General features: G+C 53.5%; 1 protein-coding gene across 1 annotated transcript in view; it reads right to left on the bottom strand.

Annotated features, from left to right (window-relative positions):
* Positions 1-25,769, bottom strand: part of SAP30BP (SAP30 binding protein) — a 34,202-nt gene continuing 8,433 nt past the window's right edge. The window contains exons 4-11 of the mRNA XM_082679952.1: positions 13,740-13,782; positions 7,808-7,896; positions 5,590-5,681; positions 4,700-4,760; positions 4,268-4,319; positions 2,818-2,876; positions 1,932-2,016; positions 1-1,663 (exon numbers count right to left, since the gene is read on the bottom strand). Coding sequence (XP_082536078.1) covers positions 1,482-1,663; positions 1,932-2,016; positions 2,818-2,876; positions 4,268-4,319; positions 4,700-4,760; positions 5,590-5,681; positions 7,808-7,896; positions 13,740-13,782 — 663 coding nt within the window. The 3' untranslated portion in view covers positions 1-1,481. The remainder of the gene's footprint in view (positions 1,664-1,931; positions 2,017-2,817; positions 2,877-4,267; positions 4,320-4,699; positions 4,761-5,589; positions 5,682-7,807; positions 7,897-13,739; positions 13,783-25,769) is intronic.

The raw sequence follows: 25,769 nt of genomic DNA, 5'->3' as shown, positions 1-25,769 counted from the left end.
TTCTCCACAACCACCTTAAGAAGCTTTATTACCGTGATCTGACAAAGAAGGCTTACAGAAGTAAGGGCCCAAGACGACTCAAACTCGTTTTAAACTGGGATCCAGAGCAGAGGTGCTGACCCCGCTCCTGCTGTCTCCACGGTCCCACGCTGCCGCCCACACAAGCTCCACGGGGCCCTTGTGGAATGAGGGGCCCCTGTCGGAGGAGGCTGCAGGGCAGGAAGCCCCTTCTGACCCGGGGCACAGCAGCCCCTCTCTTCAGGGTTGCGAAGTCTTCACAAAGGAGGAGAGGGGGAGAACCAACCTCTTCTGGCGCCGAGTGTTTGTGGGGAGGGGGCGAGTGTGACTCGATCTCTATTTTGGGGACCACAGGGCAGGGTTGTCACACCCCTCTGGTCATGCAACAGTATCGGGCACAACTTCGGGACCACCTTTCTAACCCCCCGCCCGCCCCAGGGAAGCAACCCTGCGCTTCACAGCCCCGCTTCCTTCTCTGAACGCGAAGCCCTCCCGCTGGAGGAGGGAGCTGCCAAAGCGCAGGAAAGGCAGACCTGTTCTCTCCGGCCTCGGCCTCCAGGCCTGGCAGCGGCTAGGAAATCTGTTTTGGCCCCAGAAGGAGCCCGGCGGCCACTGGCGCTGCCCGGGTGCTGCTGTGGGGCAGAGATAACCGGCACAGGAAGGGTGGGGTGGCGGGAGCCTCCCAGGAGCCGGGTTTCACGTAAACAATGAGCGGCTGCCCAGCCGTGCCAGGAGGTGACTCATCTCCCCACACTGGGCCTGCTCACACCTCGCCCCCTCCCTGCATGGGCTGGGGGTCAACCCCCGCCCTCCTGGTCACTGGCTTGACTTCAAAAGCTGGGGTGTGTCCAAGAAGTGATCTGAGGAGGGCTCAACTGCGCCCAAGGGAGTAAAGGCCTGGGCTCCTGCCTGAGGACTGGCTGAGTTGCAGGGTCAGGGTAGCAGACAGTGGGAACCGGGGCCTCCTCGCTCTCGGGACCCTGCCCGCCCACGCCAAGAGGCGTTCACTGGGAATGACCTCAGTGACTTCCTGGGCCACCTCCTCTGAGCAGCGCCGCGGGCTTTGCTCATCCCCGTCAACGCTGACAATCCCGGCCAAGAAGGTGGGGAGGACGCTTGAGCTTTCACGTTCGCCTGAAAACAGACTGTAGAAGAGGCCAGCGCATCCGAGATGCTGAGACGTAAGGATACGGTGCTTTTAACAGGGGGCAGACCCCACAGCATGGAGGACACTGTCCACAGTGCCCCGCTCTGCTGCAGCAACGTCTCTTCCAGCTGGAAGGCTGCATGGAGTCTCCTCTCGGGGTGGCACCCGGGGAGCAGGTCCCAGTCCTGAAATATACAAAGTGGCGCCTCCCAGTGGGCATAGGTCACCGGGCTGCACAGTCTCGTCAAGCCCCAGAGTGGCTCCTCCCCTTGAGGGAAAGGAGAATGTCCGAGCCACCCCGAGCTGGTCCCTCAGGTCACTGCTTGGCCTTCTTCACGATGGTGCCCACGGCAGAGATAACGGTGGTCTTGGAGCCACTGGCACTGGTGGTCACTGTGACGACAGCGGGCAGGGTGGCCGTAGTGGTGAGGATGGTGGGCTGGGCTATCGTCGTCACCGGGATGGCCGAGTCCCACTTGCTCTTTCTCTTCTGGGCGTCTGGGGTAAGGCAAGAGAGAAGCCAGATCAACTCCAACCACAAAGCAATGGCCCTTCCCAGTAGGCCGGCAGTCAGAGCCCAGGAGGCAGACACTGCAGGGCCCCTAGCCTCAGAAAGCCAAGGGGGAGCCAGTGAACGGGGACCCCACCCCAGGCTCCAAAGCGGCTCAGCACAAACCACAGCGAGGCCAGGCCCTGTTCCCCAAAACAAGGGAGGGAAGCCCTCGCTCGGTCTGTGGAGCAGCCGGGAAGCGGAGCCGCCGTCTACCTGCAACAGCTGTGCTGGCCGTGGCGGTGGTGGCGGCTGCGGCGTTGGTCGTGGTCCCTTTCTTGGTGCCCGTCACAAACTCTATCTGGAGGGCGAGAGAGAGACAAGCGTTAAAACTCGTGTAAAGCTGTGTGTCCACACCATTCTGCCACCTGTCTGCTCCCAGGGGACAGGAGATTGGCACCACACAGGAGGCACTGAGAGTCAGCTCTGCTCTGACTGTCCAAGGGTAGGAGAGGTGCAGGGGAGGCACTCGAACGGGGTTTAATCCCCTGAAGAGAGCTTCCCCAACAGACATCGGGCCCCTCCCAGCACCACTGTGTCTCTGCGCTCGGGCACCCCTGCCCGCCGCCCCACCTCAGGCCCAGGCCCCCGCCCTCACACTCCGTGGGAGGCGGTGCTGCTTGGGAAGCAGTGTACTCAGGATCCTAAAAGGAGGGGTTGCCAGGCCATGAGACATGGGACCTACAGGGAAGCACTAAGGCAGGCTGCAGAGGTCAGCTCTGGAAGCCAAGAAAGGCACAGCAGAGCGCCCTGGGAAGGAAATCTCTGCCTTCGTTCAGGCCAAGAACACCTAACCTATGACGACAAAGGGAGAAAGCCCCCAGGGGTCTATGGCTGTAACGTGTGTGTGCGTGTGTGTGTGTGTAATGCAACTAACAGAAGATGCCAAGAAACCAAACGGAAGCAACTGGAAAGCGTCTTCAAGCTGACTTAGGGAGGCTTCAAATCCAGCACAGGGCACACCTAAGGCTGCTCAGCGCATCGTCAGGCGATGAACCAGTGGTTGTGGGGAGAGCAGCCTGGACGTCCCAGGGCTTAGCCAGCAGGACCCGTGCGCTCCAAACAGCTGCTCTCTTCATCAGGACTGCCGGCCACCACTTACTTTGGTTCGCTCCTTTTTGGCCTTTTCCAATTTGTCCATTTCAATCTTCTGGGCTTTGGCTATGAAGACAAGACGGGCAGTTACACAAGCAGCCGAAACAACTCCCACACGAGGAGGTACTTCAGGCTGAAGGACTAGCACCTGCTGCTTCCCTGGGGCTCTTGTCTGAAGCATCCCTTTGTGATGGGCACAGTCAAGCGCCGGCCAGCAGGAAGCAGGGGCCTCAGCCTTAAAGGCCCCGAGGCTGGGGCTGTGCATGGCCGTCTGGAGGGGTCAGCCGTTCCCAGCTTCGGCTGGCTGGGAGTGCTGGCCTAGCGTGACTACCTTCTCAGCGACCAAGAGCAGCCAGAACCTTGGATTTTTATTTTTTAATGTATGCATTTTTTATGCATGTATTTTTAAAAATAAATTTATTTATTTTTAATGTATTTTTAGCTGCGTTGGTTCTTTGTTGCTGCGCACGGGCTTTCTCTAGTTGCGGCGAGCAGGGGCTACTCTGTTGTGGTGCGCGGGCTTCTCATTGCGGTGGCTTCTCTTGTTGCGGAGCATGGGCTCTAGGCATGCGGGCTTCAGGAGTTGTGGCACGTGGGCTCAGTAGTTGTGGCTCGCGGGCTCTAGAGTGCAGGCTCGGTAGTTGTGGCGCATGGGCTTAGTTGCTCCGCGGCATGTGGGATCTTCCCGGACCAGGGCTCGAACCCATGTCCCCTGCATTGGCAGGTGGATGCTTAACCACCGCGCCACCAGGGAAGTCCCTTAATGTTTTTTTTAATATACGTATGTATGTATTTATTTGCTGCACCACGCAGCCCATGGGACCTTAGTTTCCTGACCAGGGATTGAACCCACGCCCCCTGCATTGGAAGCTCGGAGTCTTAACCACTGGACCACCAGGGAAGTCCCTAGATTTTTAGATAAAACGTTGTCAACTAATTCAAATTAAAGCAAGACAAAACTCATATGGGCCAAACAAAATACACCTACAGGCCAGATCTGGCTCACAGGCTGCTGGTTTGGGACCAGGCATCCGAGGAAATGGGCCCTTTGAAATTCCTCCCAGTTCTCCCAGATGCGCCCCTTCCGAGATTGCTGCACTCCCACTGGCCCCTGCCTGGGACACTGTCTACACCTGCTCGGCCAGTCTCTGCACCTTCAAACCTCACCTCAGACCTGGTTTCCTCAGTGAAGCCGCCCCACCCCTGGCCCAATTAGGTGGCCCTGCCTGCACGCCCACCATCCCCACACCTGTCATCACTGGATCACTCCTTTAATCCTGTCTTCTGTGCTGTACTGTAAGCCTCATAAGTCAGGGATGGGGTCTGGACCTTTCAAGGCTGTATACCCAGCTCCTCAGACATGGCCGGACATGGAGGAGACCCTGAAATCTCTGCTGCCTGATGACTGGATGGATATACAGACGGATGGGTGAGCAGGCAGACGGACAGCTACGCACCTAATGCCTCATAGTAGGAGTCTTCAGACCAGCCATGGGGGTCAAACATATCCTGAAAAAGAAAAGGTTAAAGCTGCAGCAAAGGTTAAAGTGCCTTCCCTGGTCTTTCCATGGATCTTCCTGGCCTGGAGTCTCCTGCCTTCAAGGGCACAGGGGCTCAGCTGTTATCCCTGGTCTCTGGCCAGTCCTCCTTAGGATTATGAGGGCAAAGATGCATTTGTGCACAGGCTGTTCTACAGGGCACAGCGAGTCCATGCTCAGGCCCTAGCCAATCAGAGGCCCCGGGACTCAAACAAGAGAGACGGGGACTGCGCTCCTCAGCTGGCAGTGCTGCAGTGTGGACCTTTCAGTGGTGCCAGGCTGGATCCAGCGGGATGAGCACAGGGCCCTGGGTACCCTCTCTCACCCTCAGCCTCTGCGGGTGTGACATACCTTCGGGTAGTTGGTGCCGAGCTCATCAATCGCACAGAACTGGATGAGTTTCTCATAGATGCTGAAAGAGGAAAACCACAAGGCGCTGAGCAGGCCTGAGACCCGGGGCCCTGTGTGGCACCAGATTTCAAGAGATCAGAACCATTTGGTGCCTGGGCTCAGGTGAAGCCTTTAAATCCGGCCGAACTGTTCTAAGCAAGCTTCTGGATGGAAGGGGAAATGTCCACTGGCTTGACATTAAAAGTCACTTCTGGCCCTCCAGCCTCCCAGAGAGATGGACTGGGGCCAGTGGCCAGGAAGAATCTGGTGTCGAGGTGAGGGCTGCAGTTTCTGTTCTTAACCAGACATCTGACCTTCAGTGTGTGTGGTTTGGTCGGGGCCACCCCACTTAGGCCCACAGGGGCCAGGGCAGGTCTCGGCTATCCGCACACGAGGCTCTTTGCTGGGTGTGTCACTTGCTTGAGCACTGGACGGAGTAAGACCCAGACACAGTTCTGTTTCTCAAACCTCTCGCCTGCGCACAGAATCAACCACTTTCTAGAGGTGGGAGGACCTGGGGTGATCATCTGGTCCAATCCCCTCATCGAGCAGCAGCGGACACGGAGGCCTTGAGAGGCCACATGCTCTAGGAGCAGCGTGGGAGCGAGAACCCAGCCAGGCGCCCCCGCCCAGCCCAGGCCTCTCGGCTTCCATTCTGCTTTGCGTGTTCGATCTGGCTCTTCCACGGTAAACGGTAAGCCTCGGCGAGGGGAATGCCGAGTGGGTGATGGCGCTTTTGGGCTCAGGTGTGATCTGAGCTGGGCCTCTCCCTGCCACCTCCATGGTGGCACCCCCGTCCCCCGTCCAATATCAACCACCCAACTGACCCTGCAGGCTCGTGGGAAACTCACCTGGGATTCCGAAATTCCTTCTTCCTTTGGATAATGTAGTTCATATCCATTCCCTCCTTTATCTTCCGCTCATAAAGCTTCTGGATCTTGTCCTGTGGAAGAGAAACAGAAGGATGACTATGACAGAACCCCACCGCCTAATGATCCCAGTTTGTGGTCACACGTGCTGTGTGGACATGAGGACCCAGGAGAGCCACAGAGCCACGTGAAGCCCTGCTCTGGCCATACGGTCTTTCACCACCCAGCCTGTGACCAGCACCGAGCACAGATAAGATAGATGGAGACCAGTCTGCTTTTGCTTTGCTCTCTTCTGACCCCCTTTGGGTGGTTAGTAGAGGGAAGAATAAGAAGCTCAAGGCAGAGAAGCCACAGCGAAGACAGTGAGCAAATCCCCACTTGGTTAATCAGTTCCTGAATCACCTGAAGAGGTTTCAGGCTTCAGTGCTGATGGGCAGGGCTGAAGGCTGGTATTTAATTTTACCATGGGGATGAGTCCTCAGCAGGAGATCCAGGAAGGCGGGAGTAGAGGTGTCACAAGCCTCCCCAGTGTCCTTTGAGGGGCAGCTCACAGATGGCCGGTCCCCACCACTCTATCAAGAGGCACCGTCAGGGGTCAAGAGGTCGTTTTTCATCCAAACTCCCCTCCAGGCCCCTACCCTGGCTCAATGGGAAACAGAAGAACCACCTGGCAGTGATCTGGGCCAGTGCCACAAGTGTCCCCAGGCCCACAGAGATGAAGTCCACAACAGATGGCATCAGGGCTGTCTGGCGCGTGAAGAGGCCCCAGGAACCCGGGTCTCAGGGCAGAGCCACCTCTGAGGAGCAGTCTTACCCAGGAAGGCTGGCGCTGGCCCAGGTAAGGGTCACTCGGCCGCCTCCCCCACTAGCAGCAGCTAAACACAGACCGTCCAGGAGGAAAACATTTGGGGCACTCTTCACCTGCAAGAGGAGGCGGGCAGGCTGGGAGGGCCTGAGCGAGGCCCTTTGGGCACATCAGGAGAGGTGACCCACTCCTTCTGTCGGAAGCCAAGAATGGCTGGAGGAAGCACTGAATTGCAGAGAGAAGTTCGTGACACATTTACCAGGGCAGGGAGAAGCCGGGTGCGCCACGCCTCCACATTATGTCTTTAAGGGTGACGGAGGGCAGCCTATCCAGAAGGCTTGGCAGATGGAGGAAGATCTGTATTTTACACAAGACTTTTCTGTGTCTCCTGGGCCGTCAGACGGGTCCTCCTGTTTCAGATGAACTAAGACGTTTGCTCAGTGTCATGGTTTCTACCACTAGGAGGATCGAAAAAGGAGAAATACTCTGGTCTTGAAGGCTGGGCCGCCTGTCTCCGCCTGGTGGACTGCTGGAGAGTTCTTACAGGCTGTGGACTGTTGCCTGGCGCAGGGGTGACTCGATGCTGGGCGGGTGGTAGGTGGTGGTGGTGGGGGACGACCTCAGCAAAGGCAGGAGACTTCCGGGAGGAGAAGACACAGTGAGCCGCATCTCCAGCCCCAGGTTCCTTTAGTCACCCGTCCATCAGCGTGCTGCGGGGGCTTGGGGTGTGGCCAGAGGCACCAGTAGAACCTACAGGATCAAAGGTAGAGCAGGTGGACCGGGCACCACTCTGGGGGCAGCCGTGCATGTCTGCCCTACTGTCACAAAGTCTCCTTCACAGCGGAACGTGCAGAGGGACAGGGAGAAACAACCACCGAGGCTGACCAGGAGGTGTAATCCCGCTGTCCCCTGAGGTCCTGCTCCCAAGGGAGTGACCGCACTCAACGTTCCATCTCCTCAGGTCAGGTCTGCACCAGGTTTCGTCAAACAAGAAGCCAGTGAACTGGCATTTTAGGAAAACGAGGACTGAAGTTTATGCATATCCGTGCTTGTGCTTTTGCACTTCTATTTGTTTATTTTACATTCTGACAATCCCTCAGTTTCTTAGCAAAGTTCCTTCCGAGACGGTCCCATTGGCTCAGGGTTGCCCAGAAGAGGCATGTTGTTTTCTCTGGTAAGGACATCACTTAGGGCAGCTAGCGGCCCCGGCTGAAGCAGCAGAGGGTGGCGTTGTGTACAGTGCAAACTCCTGAGAGCAGCCTAAGGGAGGTCACCAGGACTGCAGGCTCCTTCCCACTCGGGCCATCCAGAAGCTTCTTAAAGTCAGACCGAGCCAGACACCTGTCCCAGGCCTCCTGGGCTACATGGGCCTCAGCAGTCGAGCACTGTGCTTACCTGTAAGTGATTTGAGCATCTGCCGGGGGGCTCGGGCGGGATCTTGATTTCATCAGGTGACATGTTCCGGACTCTTTCAGAAAAGGAGGCTGTGGAAAGAACAGAGAAGAATTCTGTGGGTGGGTGGGAGGGTTAGGGTGGGGGACAGACATGGACAATACCCCCCCACCGCAAAAAAAAGGCCGATAAAACATTTTCAAGGAGGGATACACACTATGAAACAGTAGAACAGGGTGTTTGGAGTAGCACTCCGAGGGGGTGCATGTGAGTTGAGATCAATTGACCAGAAGGAGCCGGCACGTGCCAACCCAGGGGAAGAGAAGGTCAGGCAGAGGGCACGAGCATAAAGATGGCGTGTGGCCAAAGGCTATGTCCTGGGGTGCGCTGGTGGATGTTTAACACCCAGCTGGGAGGTGGGGAGGGGCACAGCCACGACCTGCAGCATCTGCCCATTTCTGTGGTGTAAATTCTCCCCACGGCTAATGTCAAGCTACCAATGTGAAGTCGCTGAACTTGAGGCTGGGAAGAGATGTGCACACCGCTGGCTCATAACGTGACCAGGTCCAGCCCCCCAGGGGCTCTGCCCCTGAAACACCCTCCCAGAATTCCGGAAACTCAGAGTTGCTTGGCACCATCCTTCTCACCTCAGGCTCTCCTACCGACGCTACAGGAGCAGTTCAGGGTTCCCTAGGCTTCGGGACTCAAAGCACTCAATACTGCCTTGTGCATAAATGACATTTACAAAAGGACCTGTTGGTTATTAGCTTAGGGCCCTTTAATGTTTTCTTAAATTAATTAATTTTTGGCTGCAATGGGTCTTCGTTGCTGCACAGGCTTTCTCTAGTTGTGGCGAGCAGGGGCTACTCTTCGTCCCGGTGCGCGGGCTTCTCATTGTGGTGGCTTCTCTTGTTGCGGAGCTCGGGCTCTAGGCACACGGGCTCAGTAGTTGTGGCACGTGGGCTCTAGAGCGCAGGCTCAGTAGTTGTGGCGCACGGGCTTAGCTGCTCTGCGGCATGTGGGATCTTCCTGGACCAGGGCTCGAACCCATGTCCGCTGCACTGGCCGGCGGATTCTTAACCACTGCGCCACCTGGGCAGTCCATGGCCCTTTAATGGTAAAACCAATCAACCCGCTCTTGGTCCACTTCGTTCTTGGGAACAAAAGGTCTGATTCTGAAGTGAAGAACCACAACTCCCAGGGGGCAATTCCCTTGGAGATCCGCCCCTGCCCACCCAAGCTTCTCTCTCTCTCCACTCCCCGCCGTGCTGCCTCTGGCCACCCTTGCGACTGCAGAGCTGTGCTCTGGATCACTCAGACAATGCGCTGTTTGTTGTAAGATTCTGTATGTGCTTTTAAAACGTTCTCTCATGAAAAGGACTATACAGTGAGCAAACAGCAGGCGGAGTGGGGTGGGGCAGGATGAAAGCAAAGAATGCAGAATCCAGCACCAGTGACACCCGCAAGTACTGACTGGGTACCCCGTGTGCCTGGCCCCAGGCGAGACTTCTAAGCCCCAAGTGGCTGCCTGGACTGCCTGGGGATGGCCTAGCGAGCCTTCCCATTCTCTCCCAAAGCTGGGTTAATATTTTCTTAGCAGATAAGGTGCTTTGATTTCTGCTTTGAGCTTCACTAGCCTCAGCTGCTGCCCAAGGAGCCTGCACACACTGTAAACACTGAGGCTGGGGCCCAAGCCCAGGGACAGTCTCCTAACCTGGATACACGTTTCGATTCTCACTGTTGGTGGATTCTCACTGGACGTGCCCCAGGAACAGAGTACTAGATCTGCCATTTTGAGTGAAGGGAAGAGGACAGAGACTGGGTGACATATCCTGCTGCGGACTGAGACACCAGTGCAGCCCGGGAGCAGTTTTCACCACAGAACCATGCGCTTCTCTTTGCCCAGCACCCTCCTCCTGTCTCCTGTCTCCTGAAGCAAGGGACACCCAGATCTGGCAGGAGTTCAATCTCATCCTCACTTCCTCCTTCCTCCCAGCTCTGGGAGAGGCAGGAGGTCAAAGCCTGAGGCTCAAGCAGGCTGCAGAGGCCGGCGGAGAGCGGAACCAGCTGGGGTGTGCTGGTTCTCGCATTTCTTAAGCATCAGCAACAGAAGCAAGGGGGGCTGGGGCAGGCTTTGGGCCGCAGCAAAGAGGGTTAAGGCTTCCCTGGGGCGGAGAGTGTGTGTGCATGTGACAGAGAAGACAAAGAGTGCCCTCTGGCATTTGCCAGGAAAGCCTTTTGGAAAAACAGGGTGTGGCACTGTTGCCATTAGCAACCCAGCCACACTTGGGCTCAAATGGTATACAGTGTGACAGGGAGAGGGAGAGCCCCTCCTGAGCTTGTGGGCTTGGAACTGGGCTAGGAATGAGAAAATTCCTCGGGAGTAGCCGGCAAATGAAGAGATACTTTCAGGAAACTCGGTACAAGTTTACCTCACAGATTTCAGAAGCAATCTTTCTGTGATTCTGCCTCTCCTAAGTCTCAAAATGAGTCGAAAGCAGAAGACATCAGACCCACATATATGGCGACTGAGCAGCCAGCCTCAAACCACCTTCCCTGGAAACACACCGAGACGTGTATCCAGGCACATGGGGGCAGCTCGCGTCTGCGGCTGCTCCAGGTCCGCCTGGGGTGTTCTCGGCAGGCAGCCACACTCAGGATCCGAGGAGCCTGCCGTCAGCACGCTTCACCCCAGGTGCGTGCGTGCCCAAGTCCCAGAACAGTGCTGGTATCCAGAGTTGCCAGGTATAAATCTGCGAAGGAGCAGCTAGTCAGCTGGGCTTCTGGAATGGCAGGAGTGAAGGGACGCCTGGAGGTATTGTGGGGCTGGAAGCAGGAGGCAGCGGAGTGTCTCTGGCTCACTAGAGACCCAACTGGCTTACCACCCACGGCCACTGTTCCAGGCCCACCCACGGGGCACCAGTGGGGCAACTGGAGGGGATGGCAGGACGCCCACGCTCAGCTCTGTCAGGCAGCTACAGCGCTGGGGAGCCCTGGGCCAGCTTCTCTGCTTTCCTTTGCTCCATTAAACCTGGGGCTGTCTATACATATGAAAACGCTGCCCACACCAGCACAGCAACCCAAGTCCCACATCCAGAGGCATGAATAAAAGGAGCTGGGAAAAAAAAAAAAAAAAAAGGAATAGCTGAGGGGCCTCCCTGGTGGTGCAGTGGTTGGGAGTCTGCCTGCCAACGCAGGGGACACGGGTTCGAGCCCTGGTCCGGGAAGATCCCACATGCTACAGAGCAACTAAGCCCGTGAGCCACAACTACTGAGCCTGTGTGCCACGACTACTGAAGCCCGCGCACCTAGAACCCGTGCTCCGCAACAAGAGAAACCACTGTGATGAGGAGCCCGCAAGCAGCAACGAAGACCCAACGCAGCCAAAAATAAATAAATAAATAAAATTTAAAGGAAGAAAAAAAAAGGAGCTGAGTTCAGGCAGAGGGGCTGACAATGACGGTCCCATGAGCAGAAGCCACTCTGCACAGGTCAACTACTACCTCCTCAGTGAGAAATGGGAAGAGGAATCCAAACTCTGAGGCTTAGAGCTCCACCTGTGTCCTCTGTGGGTGACTGGATTCAAGAAACTGCGGTGGAACTCTACAACGAGATAATATTAGCAAAAAAAAAAAAAAACTATGGATATTCTCAAGGACGTGGATGGGTCTCAAAAACACTATGGGAGGGACTTCCCTGGTGGCGCAGTGGTTGAGAATCTGCCTGCCAATGCAGGGGACGTGGGTTCAAGCCCTGGTCTGGGAGGATCCCACATGCCGCGGAGCAACTAGGCCTGTGCACCACAACTACTGAGCCTGCGTGTCTGGAGCCTGTGTTCCGCAACAGGGGGCCGCGACTGTGAGAGGCCCGCGCACCGCGATGAAGAGTGGCCCCCGCTCGCCGCAACTGGAGAGAGCCCTCGCACAGAAACGAAGACCCAACACAGCCAAAAATAAATAAATAAAAAGGTAATGTGAAGTTCTTTAAAAAAAAAAAAAAGGTCTAAGAAGTTTATAAAAAAAACACAGAACACTATGGGAAGTGTAAGAAACTAGAAAAAACAAGCAAACAAACAAAAAAGCAACAGAAACCCCCCCAACAAACTGTGATTCCATTTGTATCAATGGTTCTCAACCAGGGGCAATTCTGCCCCCCAAGGCAATATCTGGCAGTGTCTGGAAACATTTTTCGTTGTCATATCTGGCAGGACGAGGGGGTTGCGATTGGCACCTAGTGGGCAGAGACCAGGGATGCTGCTAAAACACAGTACAGTGCACCGGCCAGGCCCCCACTGCAAAGAATTATCCAGCCCGAAATGTCAATCGTGCCAAGGCCAACAAATCCTGATTTATAAGAAATCCTAAAAAAGACAAAACTACAGTGAAGAAAGTAGATCACTGCTTGCCTGAGGCTGAGGGAGGAAACGTCTGCAAGGGGAGGGGTACGGGGGAGCACTCTGGAGTCATGGAAATGCGCTACGTCACGACTGTGGTGGGAGTTAACACTAAAAGCTGACGAATCTTACTCTATGCAAGTTACACCTCAACAAAGCTATTTTCAAAAAGTGACAAGGAGAGGAAAAGTGAAAGCTGGTTGTGGAAGAAGTCGGGGCTGAGATGGCTGGTGCCCACACACATTCCACCGCTCGCCAAGCGCCGCCTGCAAGAGTGGAGGGCGCTGCCTTGTTGGGCTCCTGGGCCGGCGCCCCTGACCCCACGCTCCACCCCCAGCGTCCTGGTGGTGAACGGCAGGGACTGGAGGCGAGAGGAGGCCGAGGCTCCAGTCCATCACCCACTTGGAAAAGGCCACGGGCTGCCTGGTGAGGCTGTGCTCTGTTCTCTCTGCCCGTGAAGCCAATTGGGCCACCCCTACAGCGCCATTTTCCAAGAGCAAACTCTAAGGTTTTAGGAAAATTTGGGTTTTTATAGGGTAGGCAAGACTCATACCCCACTCATCAGAAAACTCGGAGATAAAGGCAGGATCCCACAGAGCACTTGGGCTGCTCAGTGTGGTCACGCTGCTACCCAATCCTTCCTCAGAAGACAAATATAATGAACAATTTTCAGTTCTTTCAGTCCGGAAAACCAGAATGGGTCCCTATCTCCCATCACCGGTGAAGGGATCCTATCCGGAGAAAGGTCAGGTTGGAGGGGCTGCAGGAAGCAGCATTTCCAGGCGGAGTCCAGGGCTTCCCAGGGCAGAGTAAGCACGTCTCAAAGGCTCCGTCTGGAAGCAGAGGAGCGGGCTCTGCAGGCCGCCTGAGAAGCAGGAACCTGCTTTGTGAAGACAAGTGGAGCAGGTGGAGAGAGGCGGGCACAGTCGCCACAGAGAGGGAGGGCCAATGCCCTCGCCGTGAGGCCGGGCCAGGCCCTGGGAGAGCCCCTCACAAAGTCTGCCGCCAAACTGAAGGGGCTGAGAGGCTTCCTAAAAGGATTAAGAGGCTGAGGTTAACACGGAACCTGGGATGACACGTGTGTCATTTTCCAGAAATGTAACTGCCCTGGCCAGTCCCACAAAGGGCCCCAGACCCCAGGGCTGTGAGGCATGTTCCCTCCTGGGGACAGAGCAGGGTGCCAGCAGAGGCCACATGTTTGCTCCTTGAGCCCGTGAATATGCCAGCAGAGGGGGATGTGGGGGGGCAAGGCCGGAGGACGGACGCAGGGCACAAGGGGAACGAGCTCCCAGCTGAAGGGGGCCCTGAATCCCTCTTGACAACGCTGGCAACTGACCAAAGCCCAGTGAAACGCACCGTGAATCTGACTGTCAAAGAAGAATTGTTCCCTGGGTGTCTCATCCAGACGTCTTAGAAAATGCCAAAGGCCCTGTGAGAGCAGCAGAGCAGCTGCCTTGGCCGAAGCAGAGAGAAGCCACCTGCGTGGCTGGAAGCCGGTTGGCTCTGCGTGAGGCTCCCCGCCCCCCGCACCAGGATACTCACCAACTAATTCCTGGGGATCTCGCTTTTCTACTTCTGGGTTATCCTGCAAAAGAAAAACAGAAACACAAGGAGTAAGCCCGGGCCTCCTGACCCACAGTCACTCTCCTCACTGACACCACTCAGGACTTTTAAGGAAGGAGAAAAGGTGAAAGCACCGTGAAGAGCCCCAAGAGTGAGCGGACACTTCGGGGAATCCTGGGACCCCTGAACCTCCGAATACCCCTTCTTCCTTTATCAGAGCAGCTGGGGTGCTCCACACACCTGCTTCAGTCTCTCCTCCACGGCCTCCAGCAGTGACCGGTACCCCTAACGCTGAGGAGAGCAAACACCAGCCATGCGACAGCTGCCCATCTGGATGGACCCTGCTCGCTGCTCTCCCGGGCCGGCCAGCCGCCCCAGAGCACCAGCGCCTCCAGCTGGTGCCCAGGAAGCAAGAGGCGGCTACTTTACAACACGAGAATCCAAGACCAAAACGCAAAAGACTGCCTGCTCCCAAGAGATTTTCTTACTCTCAGTTTCAGCAAAAAAAGAGAGGCTTTATCGCAAGGGGGTAGCTCGTGGAACCCGGGGGCAGGCAGGCAGCGAGACTTCAACAAGTCACGGCACTGGCCCCAGGAAGGCCCGGCTTGGAGGCAGCCTCGCTCTGGCTCTCGCTGGCCCACCTGTCAGCCCTCCTTACGCTGGCTCACGGTCCTGCCAAAGAAAAGCTTTCACTGACCCTTCCTGCAAACTCCGGTCCCCAGCACCCACTCCCACACGTCCTTCAGTTCTGGCGGCGTGCAGAGCCCTAGGAGCAGATGTTTCTCATCGGACTGCTCTGGACTTGCTCTGGATTTCACCGCTCAGAGCAAATGCTTCATCTAAACCAAATCAGCCCGGAGAAGGCACCGTCCCAGCCGTGGTCACACACCCGGGCACCGTGGGCAGGAAGGCCTTTCCTTGCTTCTGCTGCCCCAAATGCAATGGCAGGAACGTACCTGTTTTCCCCATTTCTGGGGAAACCGAGCCCCTCAAACACAGTTAGGTCAGGGGTCTCAACTGCCATAACACGGTAATGATCACAGTGGCAGAAGCTGTGCTCATGAGATTGTTGGATCTCACGCCCCCCCCCACCCCCGCCTCTGGCTGGTGAGGGAGGAGATAAGACAGTAAAAACTCTGGACCCGACGGGCACGTGGAAACGGCCGTGGAGCTCTGTGCACTCCGCTGACACGAAGCAATGTTACACTGAGGTGACGTCTCAGAAGGGAAGGGGCAGGAAGACCACCCTCCCACCCCGGGCTCCACGCCAAGACCAGAGCAGCAGTTCTTAGCCCCCTTCTCCAAAAAGTCCCTTCTGGTTCTGGGACAGGCCAAAAGCCCCTCATTCTTCGGCACACTGCAGTTATTCATTCGACCTGGATGGGCATAATGCCCAGGCCAGGTTGCTTAGCAAACGTCTCCTCCAGCCACCCGCCCCCGCCGATCAGGTGGGCAAAGCGGAGGTGCACCCGAGGGCTGCCGTGCCGAATTCAGGCTGGTTATCCATCAGCTGCTCTCCAGAGAGAGCCGCTCTCCACGCGTCCCACGACAGTCCCTTCGTAGCTGTGACTCTGGAGGAACCAATGTTAACGAGCATGGCAGTAACAAAACGCTGGACGGTAAAAGTTCCTTAAATTTTCCCTCTAGGGGACAGCTTTCTGGGTGCTAATTGTGGGAAAGCATCAGTTGGGTACATCCTTCCTCCCCTCCTGGGCCATTTGGCTGGTCGTACAGGACTGACCCATTAATTCTTCAAAGGCCCCCTAGAGCTCTTTCCCAAAGCACTGCCCCAGCCCCTTTCGTGGCCAAAATGCAAAGCAGCGAGGAAAGAGGCAAGATATCCACGTGGGAATTCAGCACATCTGCTCCAGAGGCACAGGAAGTTAGTCGCCAAACAGGCAGCTTCTCTTCAAAGGGGAAAGTACTTGTTCACACCAGGGGCTCCTCAGTGAGATTAAAGGGTGTGAGGCTCCCTGGGGCTCTCCTGTGCCCCAGCGAAGGGAGGGGGAGGGGTAGGGAGAGGTGGGGATTCCTGCGTCTCTCAAGGCCCTGGCCTGGCTTAGCTGAGGTCTGTTTAGTCACGTCTCTGGGAGAAAAAGAAATGATGGGGCAGAGTCACAAACAGGAAGTTCTCTCCACTGCTTTCAGTGTTTTCTTTTCTGGCTCAGCTCCTCATTTCCCCCCAGGTTTATCTTTCTACACACGCCACAAAACAAAAAAAAATTAACTGGGTAGTTGGTTTCAATCTGCCAACTAGTCTAGTCTCTGGTTTTCTGCCCTCACAGGGTGCACACACACACACAGACACACGGACAGAAGGCGGCGGGTAGTGCCCAGAGTGCACCCCAAGTCCCCTGGGGCTATGGCCTCTTATTCAATCCCAAACCCAGCACCCACAGAAAGAAGTCCCACCCCACCTTCCCAGCAGCGGAATCCAGCTCCACACTATCCCCAAGCAAAGTATCGACCAATGGACCATGGACCCAACCGCGAGAAGATTCTCCTGCCTTGAGAGACTCCTGAAAGCTAAACGTATAAATTAGCCTCCACAGACTGGACGCCATACAATTCTGCACAAAGGTCTCCTGGAAAGACTTTGGAATCTGTCGCTGTCCAGATCCCCCATTCGTGTCACGTGTACCCGTGTGACTCCTAAGGCCCTGGAGAAACAAACAATGGGACTCTGTGACTCCTGGTGGCCACACCTCGTTACACTTTAGAATGGAATTCCTCCACCCTCTGACGTGAACAAGCTGGCCGTGGGCCTGCTGAGCTCCTGGGCATGTGGTGTGGTACGGTACTTCCGGATCCTAAAGCAGCCTAACCCCCCACCCCCTGCCCTGACCCCGAGAAGAAGGGCTTGGCTCTGCCCCACACCAAAGGGCCTGAGCCACAGCATCACACGCTCTTGGAATGGAGCTGGGTGCAGGACTTGAAGTGATGCTGATGAAAGCCCAGCAACGAAGGAGCGTCGGGGTGTCCAGTGAGACCACTGAAGACAGGGGTCCAATACCCCAAAGATGCTTTTTAGAACCATTTATGCTCAACTGTCCATTGAAACAAGTTTCATCCAATGAAAGCAGCCTTGCGGGGAGGAAAGGGGGGTCCACATTCAAGACAAAGACTCAGAGAGACAGTCATGCCTCAGATACCAGGAATTCGGCACAAAAATGAACAATGCACCCCATGATAGTTATCTCGGAAGCCAGCCATGGTGTCAGAAAAAACAATGGATGAAGTATTTAAAAGGACAGAGCTAAGGAGATGGAAGGTTCACACCATTAAACTGCCAGTAGTTCAAGAAACTGGTTTTACAAAACCTGCTATAGAGAGAGTCTCAGTATATCCTTAAAGAGGCAGAAAGGGAGCAGCAAAGCGGATACAAGTAAAAAGGAACAAGAACCCACTCTTCCTATTCTTCCCCAAAAGCGGTGTTTCCGAAGGCACACAGGACACCTGTCCTGACTTGCGTGAATCCACCCTCCCTGGCCTCCAGGTGGATATTCAGTTCTTCAAAGAAATGAACTCAGCCTGGAGATCTATTTACCAGACGGCTGGATGTCTGCGTCAGCCGGGAGGCATGAAGCCCACAGCCCAGAGACCTGGCCAGACCTGGACGTGACAGCACACGCCCCTCAGACACAGCAGGCTGAGCGCTTTTCTTGCCTAGGAGAGCATCTCACGTAGCAGTTCCTAGGAGAAAATACCAGGCAAATCGTTTCTGCTCTCTAGTTCAAGTCCAATTAAGACACAAGGAAAAACAAAGCAAAACAAAATCCACATCTTCCTAAGAAGCCTAGTGAGAAGACGGGAAAGGGAGGGGAGGAAAGAGAGCTCTGAGGCTTCTTCAGACTGTCTGCACCCCTCCAACCTCCCTGGGCTTCATTTCAGTCCCACCGACCGGGGCACGAGTGGCTGCTGCGGGCTGGGGGTCGTCCCTGGAGGACTGTGGTCTGAACCCAACACCGTTGACTTCTTAACCAACTGTGCCTGAGATGTGGAAGAACCTAACGGCCATGGCAGGGGCCTTGTCCTCAGGAATTACAGAATCTGAAACGTGGTTCCCCTGCAGAGAATATAAAAGTCCGGCCACCGGCAAAACTATGACTGGAGCAGAGGAACGAAGGAAAAACAACACGGCTCCATGAAGCAGGACAAGCTGCCATGTGAGCTGGGAGGATTTACTCAGCAGAGGAGTAGCAGCTTCTAGTGGGGAGAACGGACGTTTATTTACAGCCAACAATGCTTCATCAACCCTTCCTGGAACCAGCCCCACCAAGTGCACTCAAAGGTCCGGGTCCAACTTGAGACAAAGCAACATAGCTTCTGGCAGCTGGATTCTGCCAAACCTCAATGTCGCCTTTCCTCCCCAGTTCTGGGAGCATTAGGCACAGAGAAAGCATTCTGAACAGAGGGCAAAGGGTAGCCTCTCCCCGCTCCAGGGGAAAGAATGCTACAGACTTATGTTTTCTGTTGGATGATGTAATCCTGCATCTTAAAACTAGGGGACAGCTGGGGAGGCAGATTAGCAAAACAAAGCCTCCCAAATCTTCTGTCCTCTCAGACCTGGGGCTGCCCCAGGAGTTATAACACCCTAATGACATCTCACTTCATGAGCAGGGTACCCACTTAAAAATGAACCCTCACTGTGGCCTGAGGCGCCGGGGGCTCCCTGCCGGCCATTTCAGCACTCTGCCCCCACCCGGATCCTGGCAAAGCTGCTCCCTGGATCACCCCCTCCCCACTCCTGCCTAGTAAGCCCCATTCAGACTTCAGACCGTGGTTCAAGGAAGCTTTCCTCCACCACACCCGCATCTGGCCAACGAGACATCTGCCCTATTCTGTGCTTTCACTGTCTTGTTTACCACTGTGTTCCCAGCACCTGCAATAGTCAGTGCCCTGCCCACAACAGGTGTTCAAACACTGATGACAGACAGACACACAAACTTTCTCCCTCTCTCTCTCCTTTCTAATCGGTTAACTGCCCAGTGGTCAGTTTTTCTCCAGTCCAGTTTAGGGTTTCAAAGCCACCATCATCTGTAGTGCATTAACCCCCAGACTCCAAACCTTTTCAAGTCCACAGTTAATTTCAATGTGTGGACTCGATATAAGAAAGGGAGGCCATTGTCGGGCTTCCCTGGTGGCGCAGTGGTTGGGAGTCCGCCTGCTGATGCAGGGGACACGGGTTCGTGTCCCGGTCCGGGAAGATCCCACATGCCACAGAGCGGCTGGTCCCGCGCATCCGGAGCCTGTGCTCCACAGCGGGAGAGGCCACAACAGTGAGAGGCCCGCATACCGCAAAAAAAAAAAAAAAAAAGAAAAGAAAAGAAAAGAAAGGGAGGCCAGCGGAGGAGCTAAATAAAGGGGCTAGAGCTGCAATAAAGGTTGATATGGGACAAGCAGGAAGGTGTGCATGTAGAGGCACCAATGCTGAATTAAAAAAAAAAACCCTTAAATCTACCTTGTTGCTCCTAATCTTAAGACAAAAAAAGAATTACCGTATAGTTCTTAAATAACTTATCAAGCATTTATTATGTACCAGGGAATCAATGGGCCAAATACTGGGCATGTGGAATGAACAAAATTCAGTCTAGGGGGATAATTTTAGGTATCACGCTAAGCACTTCAGTGAAAGGTCTCATCTAATTCTCACAACAGGCTCATGAAATCGTGGGCAGACAATCCTGCTGCTCCAGAAGCCACTGGTGCGCCTAGGAAGCCCTCCTGAAAGCTTCAAGCTGATGGTCAAACGAGGTTTTCGGAGGCACATGTGAGTCACTTCAGGTTGCCAAGAAAGCAGCACTTTTGTTGCTTTTGTTGGAACTTTTGTTGAGATACCTCCAAGCTCCAGAATAAAATTACTGTCGTTTGACAGACACGGTTGGGGGCGTGGATCGAGAGTGGCAGTAACCCAAGACTTAGTGGAAGTCACTGAACCCAGTGCCGCGTGGGGGACAGCCCACCCGTGGCACAAATGCCTGGTGTGGGTTGTTCTACCCACACACCCAGGAGAGCCCTGGAGAAAGCCCATCACCCGCACATTTCCTTCGGCTGTATCCTGTTGGTCAGGGTTGGGCCACTGCCACGGCAGGCTGCCTGCCTGGGGATGGAAACACTCGACTTATCACAAAAATGGGCGGAAGTCGGTGGGGCCACTCTGGATGCAGTGGACTCGCCTTCACTCCCAGCTCACTGCCGGGAAGGCTCAGCTCCCCAAGCAGAAAGGTTTCTACAGGAAAAGCGTTAAACAGGCAGCTAAGCCAGCTCAGACTGAAGCAAAGGAGGGCAAGGGGAGAGGAACAGTCTCTCTCTGAAAATCCTGCCTCCAGCGATGCCCACAGGGCTCAGCATGGCGCTGATGCTCTGTCATATGGAACCAACCAGAATTCACGTGAAGGCAAAGCTCTGGCTGGAGCCACTTCTGAAGGGGATACTTTATTATCTGACTACAGCAAGCGTAACCACAGAGTTGATTCAAGACCCCTGAAGACCCTGAGTTTCTTGAAAGCTGTAGCAGATGCTCAGAGAGGGCCATTCCATTTCTCTCTCTCTCGCCCAGGGTGTCAGGTGGGTCGTGCCTGGGCAGAGAGGTTACCTCACGTCAAGGATTTGAGTCAAGTCCTCAGTGGTGAGGCCAGGTTGCACTTTCTTCTTAAGGGTTTTCCACAAAAACAGTGTCTCTATGCTTTGAGTTGGAGAGCTTGGAGCCAGACAAGGACAAAGAAGACAGCTTTGTGAGGCTGAGGACAGCAAAGCCAAGTTTTTTCGACAGCGCCACCCAATTACGAAAGCATTATCTTGCCTGGGGGGTCAACTGCCAAGCTGCAATGTTAGATTAACATCGGGGCAAAAAGCAGTGAGATGCCAGAAAGCCAGGAGTGTGGACATGCACACTGGTCCTCACGTACATACTGGTAGGAAGAGGATTAACTATCTGCAGGGCCAGAGGGAACGCCAGAATCTTTAAGGCACTGCTTAGGGAAAATTTAGTTTTCAATTGTATCCCAATGTTAAGAATACAAACGAGTAAATTCCTGTCAAATCCAGAAATCACACAGTAACATCTCAAGGGACATGGATTGAAACACAGAACGAAGGTGAGAAGTGCTGGATCCCTAAAGACAGGCAGCTTGCCTTCTGCATCATAAATTTCAAAAAGATAAATCATCACTGGGGAAGGCCCCAGCCACGCCTTGGTTAGTAATCCGTGGCATGTAGTCCCGTAGGGAAGGAAGTCTGTCAGGGCTTGCACGGCTGATGGGCAGGCGGACTGGGCACGTAGCGGCTCCTTCTCGGAAGGAGAACCGCACAGAGGCGGGGTGGGGCTTCTGGGGCTTCAGTTAACTGGGAGCGAGTGCAGGTCAAGAAGGCCCTGATGGCAGCTGCGGTGCAGCCAAGAGTAGGGGTGAGAGGGAGAATAATGGTCCTTCTCGCTCTTTGCAGGAGACCACAACTTCCAGCAATCACAACATTTCTCCCAGCGGTGTTCAGCTACAGATATAGCCAGGCCTTCTTAGGGAGGTGTCAAGACAAAGGATCTACCTTGGGTTTCTTTCAATCTGGACAAGACAGCTACTTCCACAGCCCGCCCTGTCTCTGTCTTTCTGTCTGCTGCTCAGTTCAGATCACCACGCAGACAGACTTGTAGACCCCAGCCTGGGGTGGGTGGGTTCTCCCCAGCATGGAAATTCTATGTCACTCACTCTGCAAGGGCAACCCCCGCCTTGCTAAAGACCAGGCCTAAAGAAGGCCACGTGGCTATTCACTGCGGTGAGAGCAAGGAAATGCCAATGTTAAATAAGCCTGGGCATTTTCAACAGTTCAAAGGCCTAATTACAATAGCCAGAAGTTAAGAGTGGATGTGGCTCATCTGTTGCATATTGGCTGAGTGCAGCTTTTTCCATAAATTTCGCACACGCATATGCACTAAATTGAGTGGCTGTCTAGCAGTCACAGGCGAGAAGATGTTCCACTGAATGTTCAGTTGTTCCCAGGCGCTTTCTGGGCTGTTGCCAGGATTCTGTAGCCTGTAATCTGGTTGGCTATCTCTTTGTAAATGTACATATAACTCAATCACAATAAATATATAGTACTTTCAAAATTCGAAAAAAAAAAAATGAGTGGATGGCTCACAAGCCAGCAATGGTCAAGGGCCATTTCCTTCTCTGGTCCTAGGTGAGTCATGCTGTCATTTTTTTTTTCTTCTAATAAGTACTCAAAGGATCATGGGGTATGGAGGGTGCGGAACATGGGGGGCAGATAGGAAAATAAAACCAAGATGGAGGGACCAAGCATATATTCCCACTCTAAACAGAACTCAGTAAAAGCTAACATACGTTATTCAAGTCTCATAATAACCCCATGAAGCAGATTTTATTATTTCCCTTTTACAGACGAGCAAACTGAAGCAAAATACAATGAAGCAGTTTCTTGCCCAATAAATAGCAACGTTGGAATTCAAGCTCCAGCCTGACCCCAAAGCCTAGAGATACCACTTCCCAACTTCTCACCTCCTCCCTTGAGACCAGGAGGCTGTGAATAGTCACAGTTTCTTCGAAGCCCTTGGTTCAACCACTGGGGAAGCCAACATCGAAGACCAAGGAGGTAAAAATTCCTCTCCAGGAATGACTCCATAGCAGATCACAGGCAAAGCAGGTGTTAAACCCTTGACTTAAGGGGAAGACGGCCAGATCTATTACCTTTTAACTGTACCGATCAGGGGAAAGAGCTCAAGAATCCATGGTGCCCCAGCGAGTAATGTCTGAGTTGACTTGAACGGAAGACAAGGTCCTGAGGACTTAATCATATACACAGTGGGTGCTGCCACCCCTGTCCTTAGCCTAGAGATTTCCTGGGGGCTTACAGAAAATATGCTACCAAAACCGAATCCTACGAAGCCAGCCTCCCTTACTGGGCGAACAATCCTGCAGACTTCCAATGAGAACTCAAATTTTAAAGAATGAGTTCTTTCTTTTGACTTGTGTAAAGAGCACGGCACACTTCCTGTCCATCAGGGAATCTCACTGGAAAGAAACTGCCTACATAACACTTTATTCGATAACAGTTACAAAAACATACATTTTGCTACTATAATGTGCCATTTTTGGATTTTATTTTAGCTAGCTGAATATATGAGAAGAACTAAGGGAAGTGATGTGAAGAAGTGTGTTGCTACTGACTGGTATTACTGCTAGAACAAAAGCTGGTGAATCTCAATCTTTTCTTCATCATTCCCCATTTGGAGGTATTTGGAAAATCACACAAAAAATTTCCCTACAGCAGTTTTATTGAGATATAACCCACCACTTAATTTTCAAGTGTTATTTTTTTCATTTGTGTCATGCTATTATATAATTACCCAAACTATAGCAACAGTGAAGATGTTGATAATACAAATGAGAACAAAACTGGCTACAAAATATATATGCTATTATACAGGTAAACCTAAAAAGACGGAAGAATGAAAATGGCTGCACTGTTAGGATCATGGAATTAGGTGATTTTTTTTCTTTTCTTAAATATTCAATCTTGCTTCTCTAACAGGCTGACAATAAAATAGGCACAATACAAAAACAACAAAACCCTGACAAGATAACCACTAGAAAAAGTGCTATATGACCCTTTCCATGTCAAAGACCTCTAAGAAAAAGTCCAAGTTTAAGCTCTAACAAGATAACCTTTGCTGTCCCATCCTGAAAAATAATTCTCCATAGAACATTCCTCAAGTGAGGGTTCCCCAGAAGCTCACCAAGCAAAGGCACACAACGACCCATCTCCACTCGCTGGAAAGGGCCTTGGTTCCTCTGCTGCACCCCCCAACCTGCCCTCTGAAGTAGAACCCACGCTGCTTGTCTGTGAAAAGCTTAGCATCTCCTTTTCCGATTCCAGAGTCCTGGAGGTATAGCAAACACACCCAAAGCCCAAAGAGGAAAACATTTTGCTCTGCACGGATCCTGCGGAAACTGGCAGCCTCTCCCCTTTCGCGGTGAATAAGAGAATGGCTGGCAGGCTCCCGAAAGTTCTTCCTAGAATCAGTTGTCAACAACAGACTCCTGTTGTTGAAACAAGCTCCTCGGGCTGTTTTCGGTCTCCAGATCTTTGATTCTGACATTTTAAAAGATCAATAATAGTGCTGGGTCGGGGCAGGGGGGTGGGGAAGGGCTGGAGAGGAGAGGAAGTTTGGGAATTACCGAGTCAGTTCTTCCCGAGGCAAATCCTTCATCTAAACTCTGAGTCAACTAACAACACATGCCGATGAAGACGCTCGACCTTCTTGAGGGAATTCAGGTGTGTACGTGCAGCCACCGAAGGCAGAGGCCCATTCACCGCGCTGAGCGAGGCCTTCACCAAGCCCCACCGCTCTGGGACTCTAAGACTATCTACCAGAGCAGTTCCCAAGCTGTCCATCAAGGCCCCCCAGGCCACCCCACCCGACAAAATTAAAAATTTCAAGGGAAACAGCATTACTTGACATCTGTCAGATACCACACTAATTTATGTATTAATTTTTTCAAGTGGCTACTAAATTGTGAGGACACGGATGCTGACTACAGGCAGCAAATTACTCAATAAACAGAATTGTTAGGTCATTTCTTTGGGCCTGGGAGTTCTGTGAAAACTTCCTGTGATACCAAGGGTGCCGTGAACTGACAAACTGTAGCAACTTCTGACCTCCAGGATGAGGGCGTAGAATCAGACTGTATTTGGGCGAGAAGGCTGAGTACTGCTCACAGCTGCATCTTAGGCTGAGAAAAACTTGTTCCTACACGTTCTCTCCTATCAATGCCACAATCACCTGGAACAGTGGGTATCATGGCCCGGACTTCAGCCGAGCTGAGCACAGTTTAAGTTATGTGCCTGTTGGCCACAGCTGGAGGGCAGCTGAGCCAGCGCTCAACCCAGGTCTTCTGACTCCAAACCCACTAGACCGGCTCTGAGTTGTGAACGCCACATTTCTGCACTACTTTTGGGCTCGAAGGATTTTTTTTAAATGTTTTCTTTGAGCTGGGGTTGTACACGCCTTTTAAAAAATGCTGGCACAATTTTTTCCCCACCCGATGTCACCTCTTTGACCCAGAGACACTTTTATTTTGACAGATGTTTGCTCCTTGGGCTGAGAGGATTCTTTCCCTGGGTCAAAGCCTGGACCACAGCGCCTTAGGGGGCCGGCCATCCCACCCCGCACCGGGAAGCCGGGCCTCCCAGTCAGCTTGGCAATGGGCTGCTCCAGCTTGCCCGTGCCAGTTCATCAGTGCCCGTGTTTATTTGCAAAGGAAGAGTGTGTCAGGGACAGTGAGTGAGTGTAAATACCTTTATCCACGGAAACTGTGGGAGTGGGGAAAAAAATAAACAAGGGGAAAAGTTCCAGGGCAACTGAGGTAAAACAAGGACAAAGGAGAGTGGTGAAAAGGGAAGCTCACAGGCCAAGGGCAAACACATGGAGGAAACACTTGAGCCTTCGGGCCCCTGGCCCTGTGCTAAGGAGCTGGACAGACGACTGCCACTCCTAGTCCGACTTTTTCTAGGACAGCAGTGCCACCTTCTGCTGAGTAACTGAAACATCTGAGTCGGGCTGCTTACTGAAGAGATGAGACCAGAAAGTTGAAGTCAGAGAATAAGATATGGTGGAACAGAAATGCTGAAGCACTGTTTCCTGTGGGACACTCTGCCACGTCCTCCAGCTCCTTTTCCCTAGTTTAGGGCAAACTCAGCAACCTGAGGGCCCCATCCCTGCCACCCCGGGCTGATGGATCAGGACCAAAGGCTCCCTACAGAGGGGGGTCTGGAGTTCTCATCTCTTCCTCCAATTCCCAAATATGGGACTTGGCACTCATAGGTAACCCCAAACATCAGAGTGATAAAAATAAGGGCAATTTCCAGTCTTTGTACTCTACATTTGTACTTCCTAAAGTCAACAGATGATACAGTTGGAGAATACTCAACTTTGCTTATCCACAATGCCAAGTCCTTTCCCAGAAACACCCTGGGGGTCTTAGTCCAACCCCACCC

The sequence above is a fragment of the Grampus griseus genome (genome assembly GCF_964374135.1).
Source record: "Grampus griseus genome assembly, chromosome: 20".
Lineage (NCBI taxonomy): Eukaryota > Metazoa > Chordata > Mammalia > Artiodactyla > Delphinidae > Grampus > Grampus griseus.
Note: the sequence above shows the minus strand (reverse complement) of the source record. Positions and strands in the feature narration are given on the sequence as shown.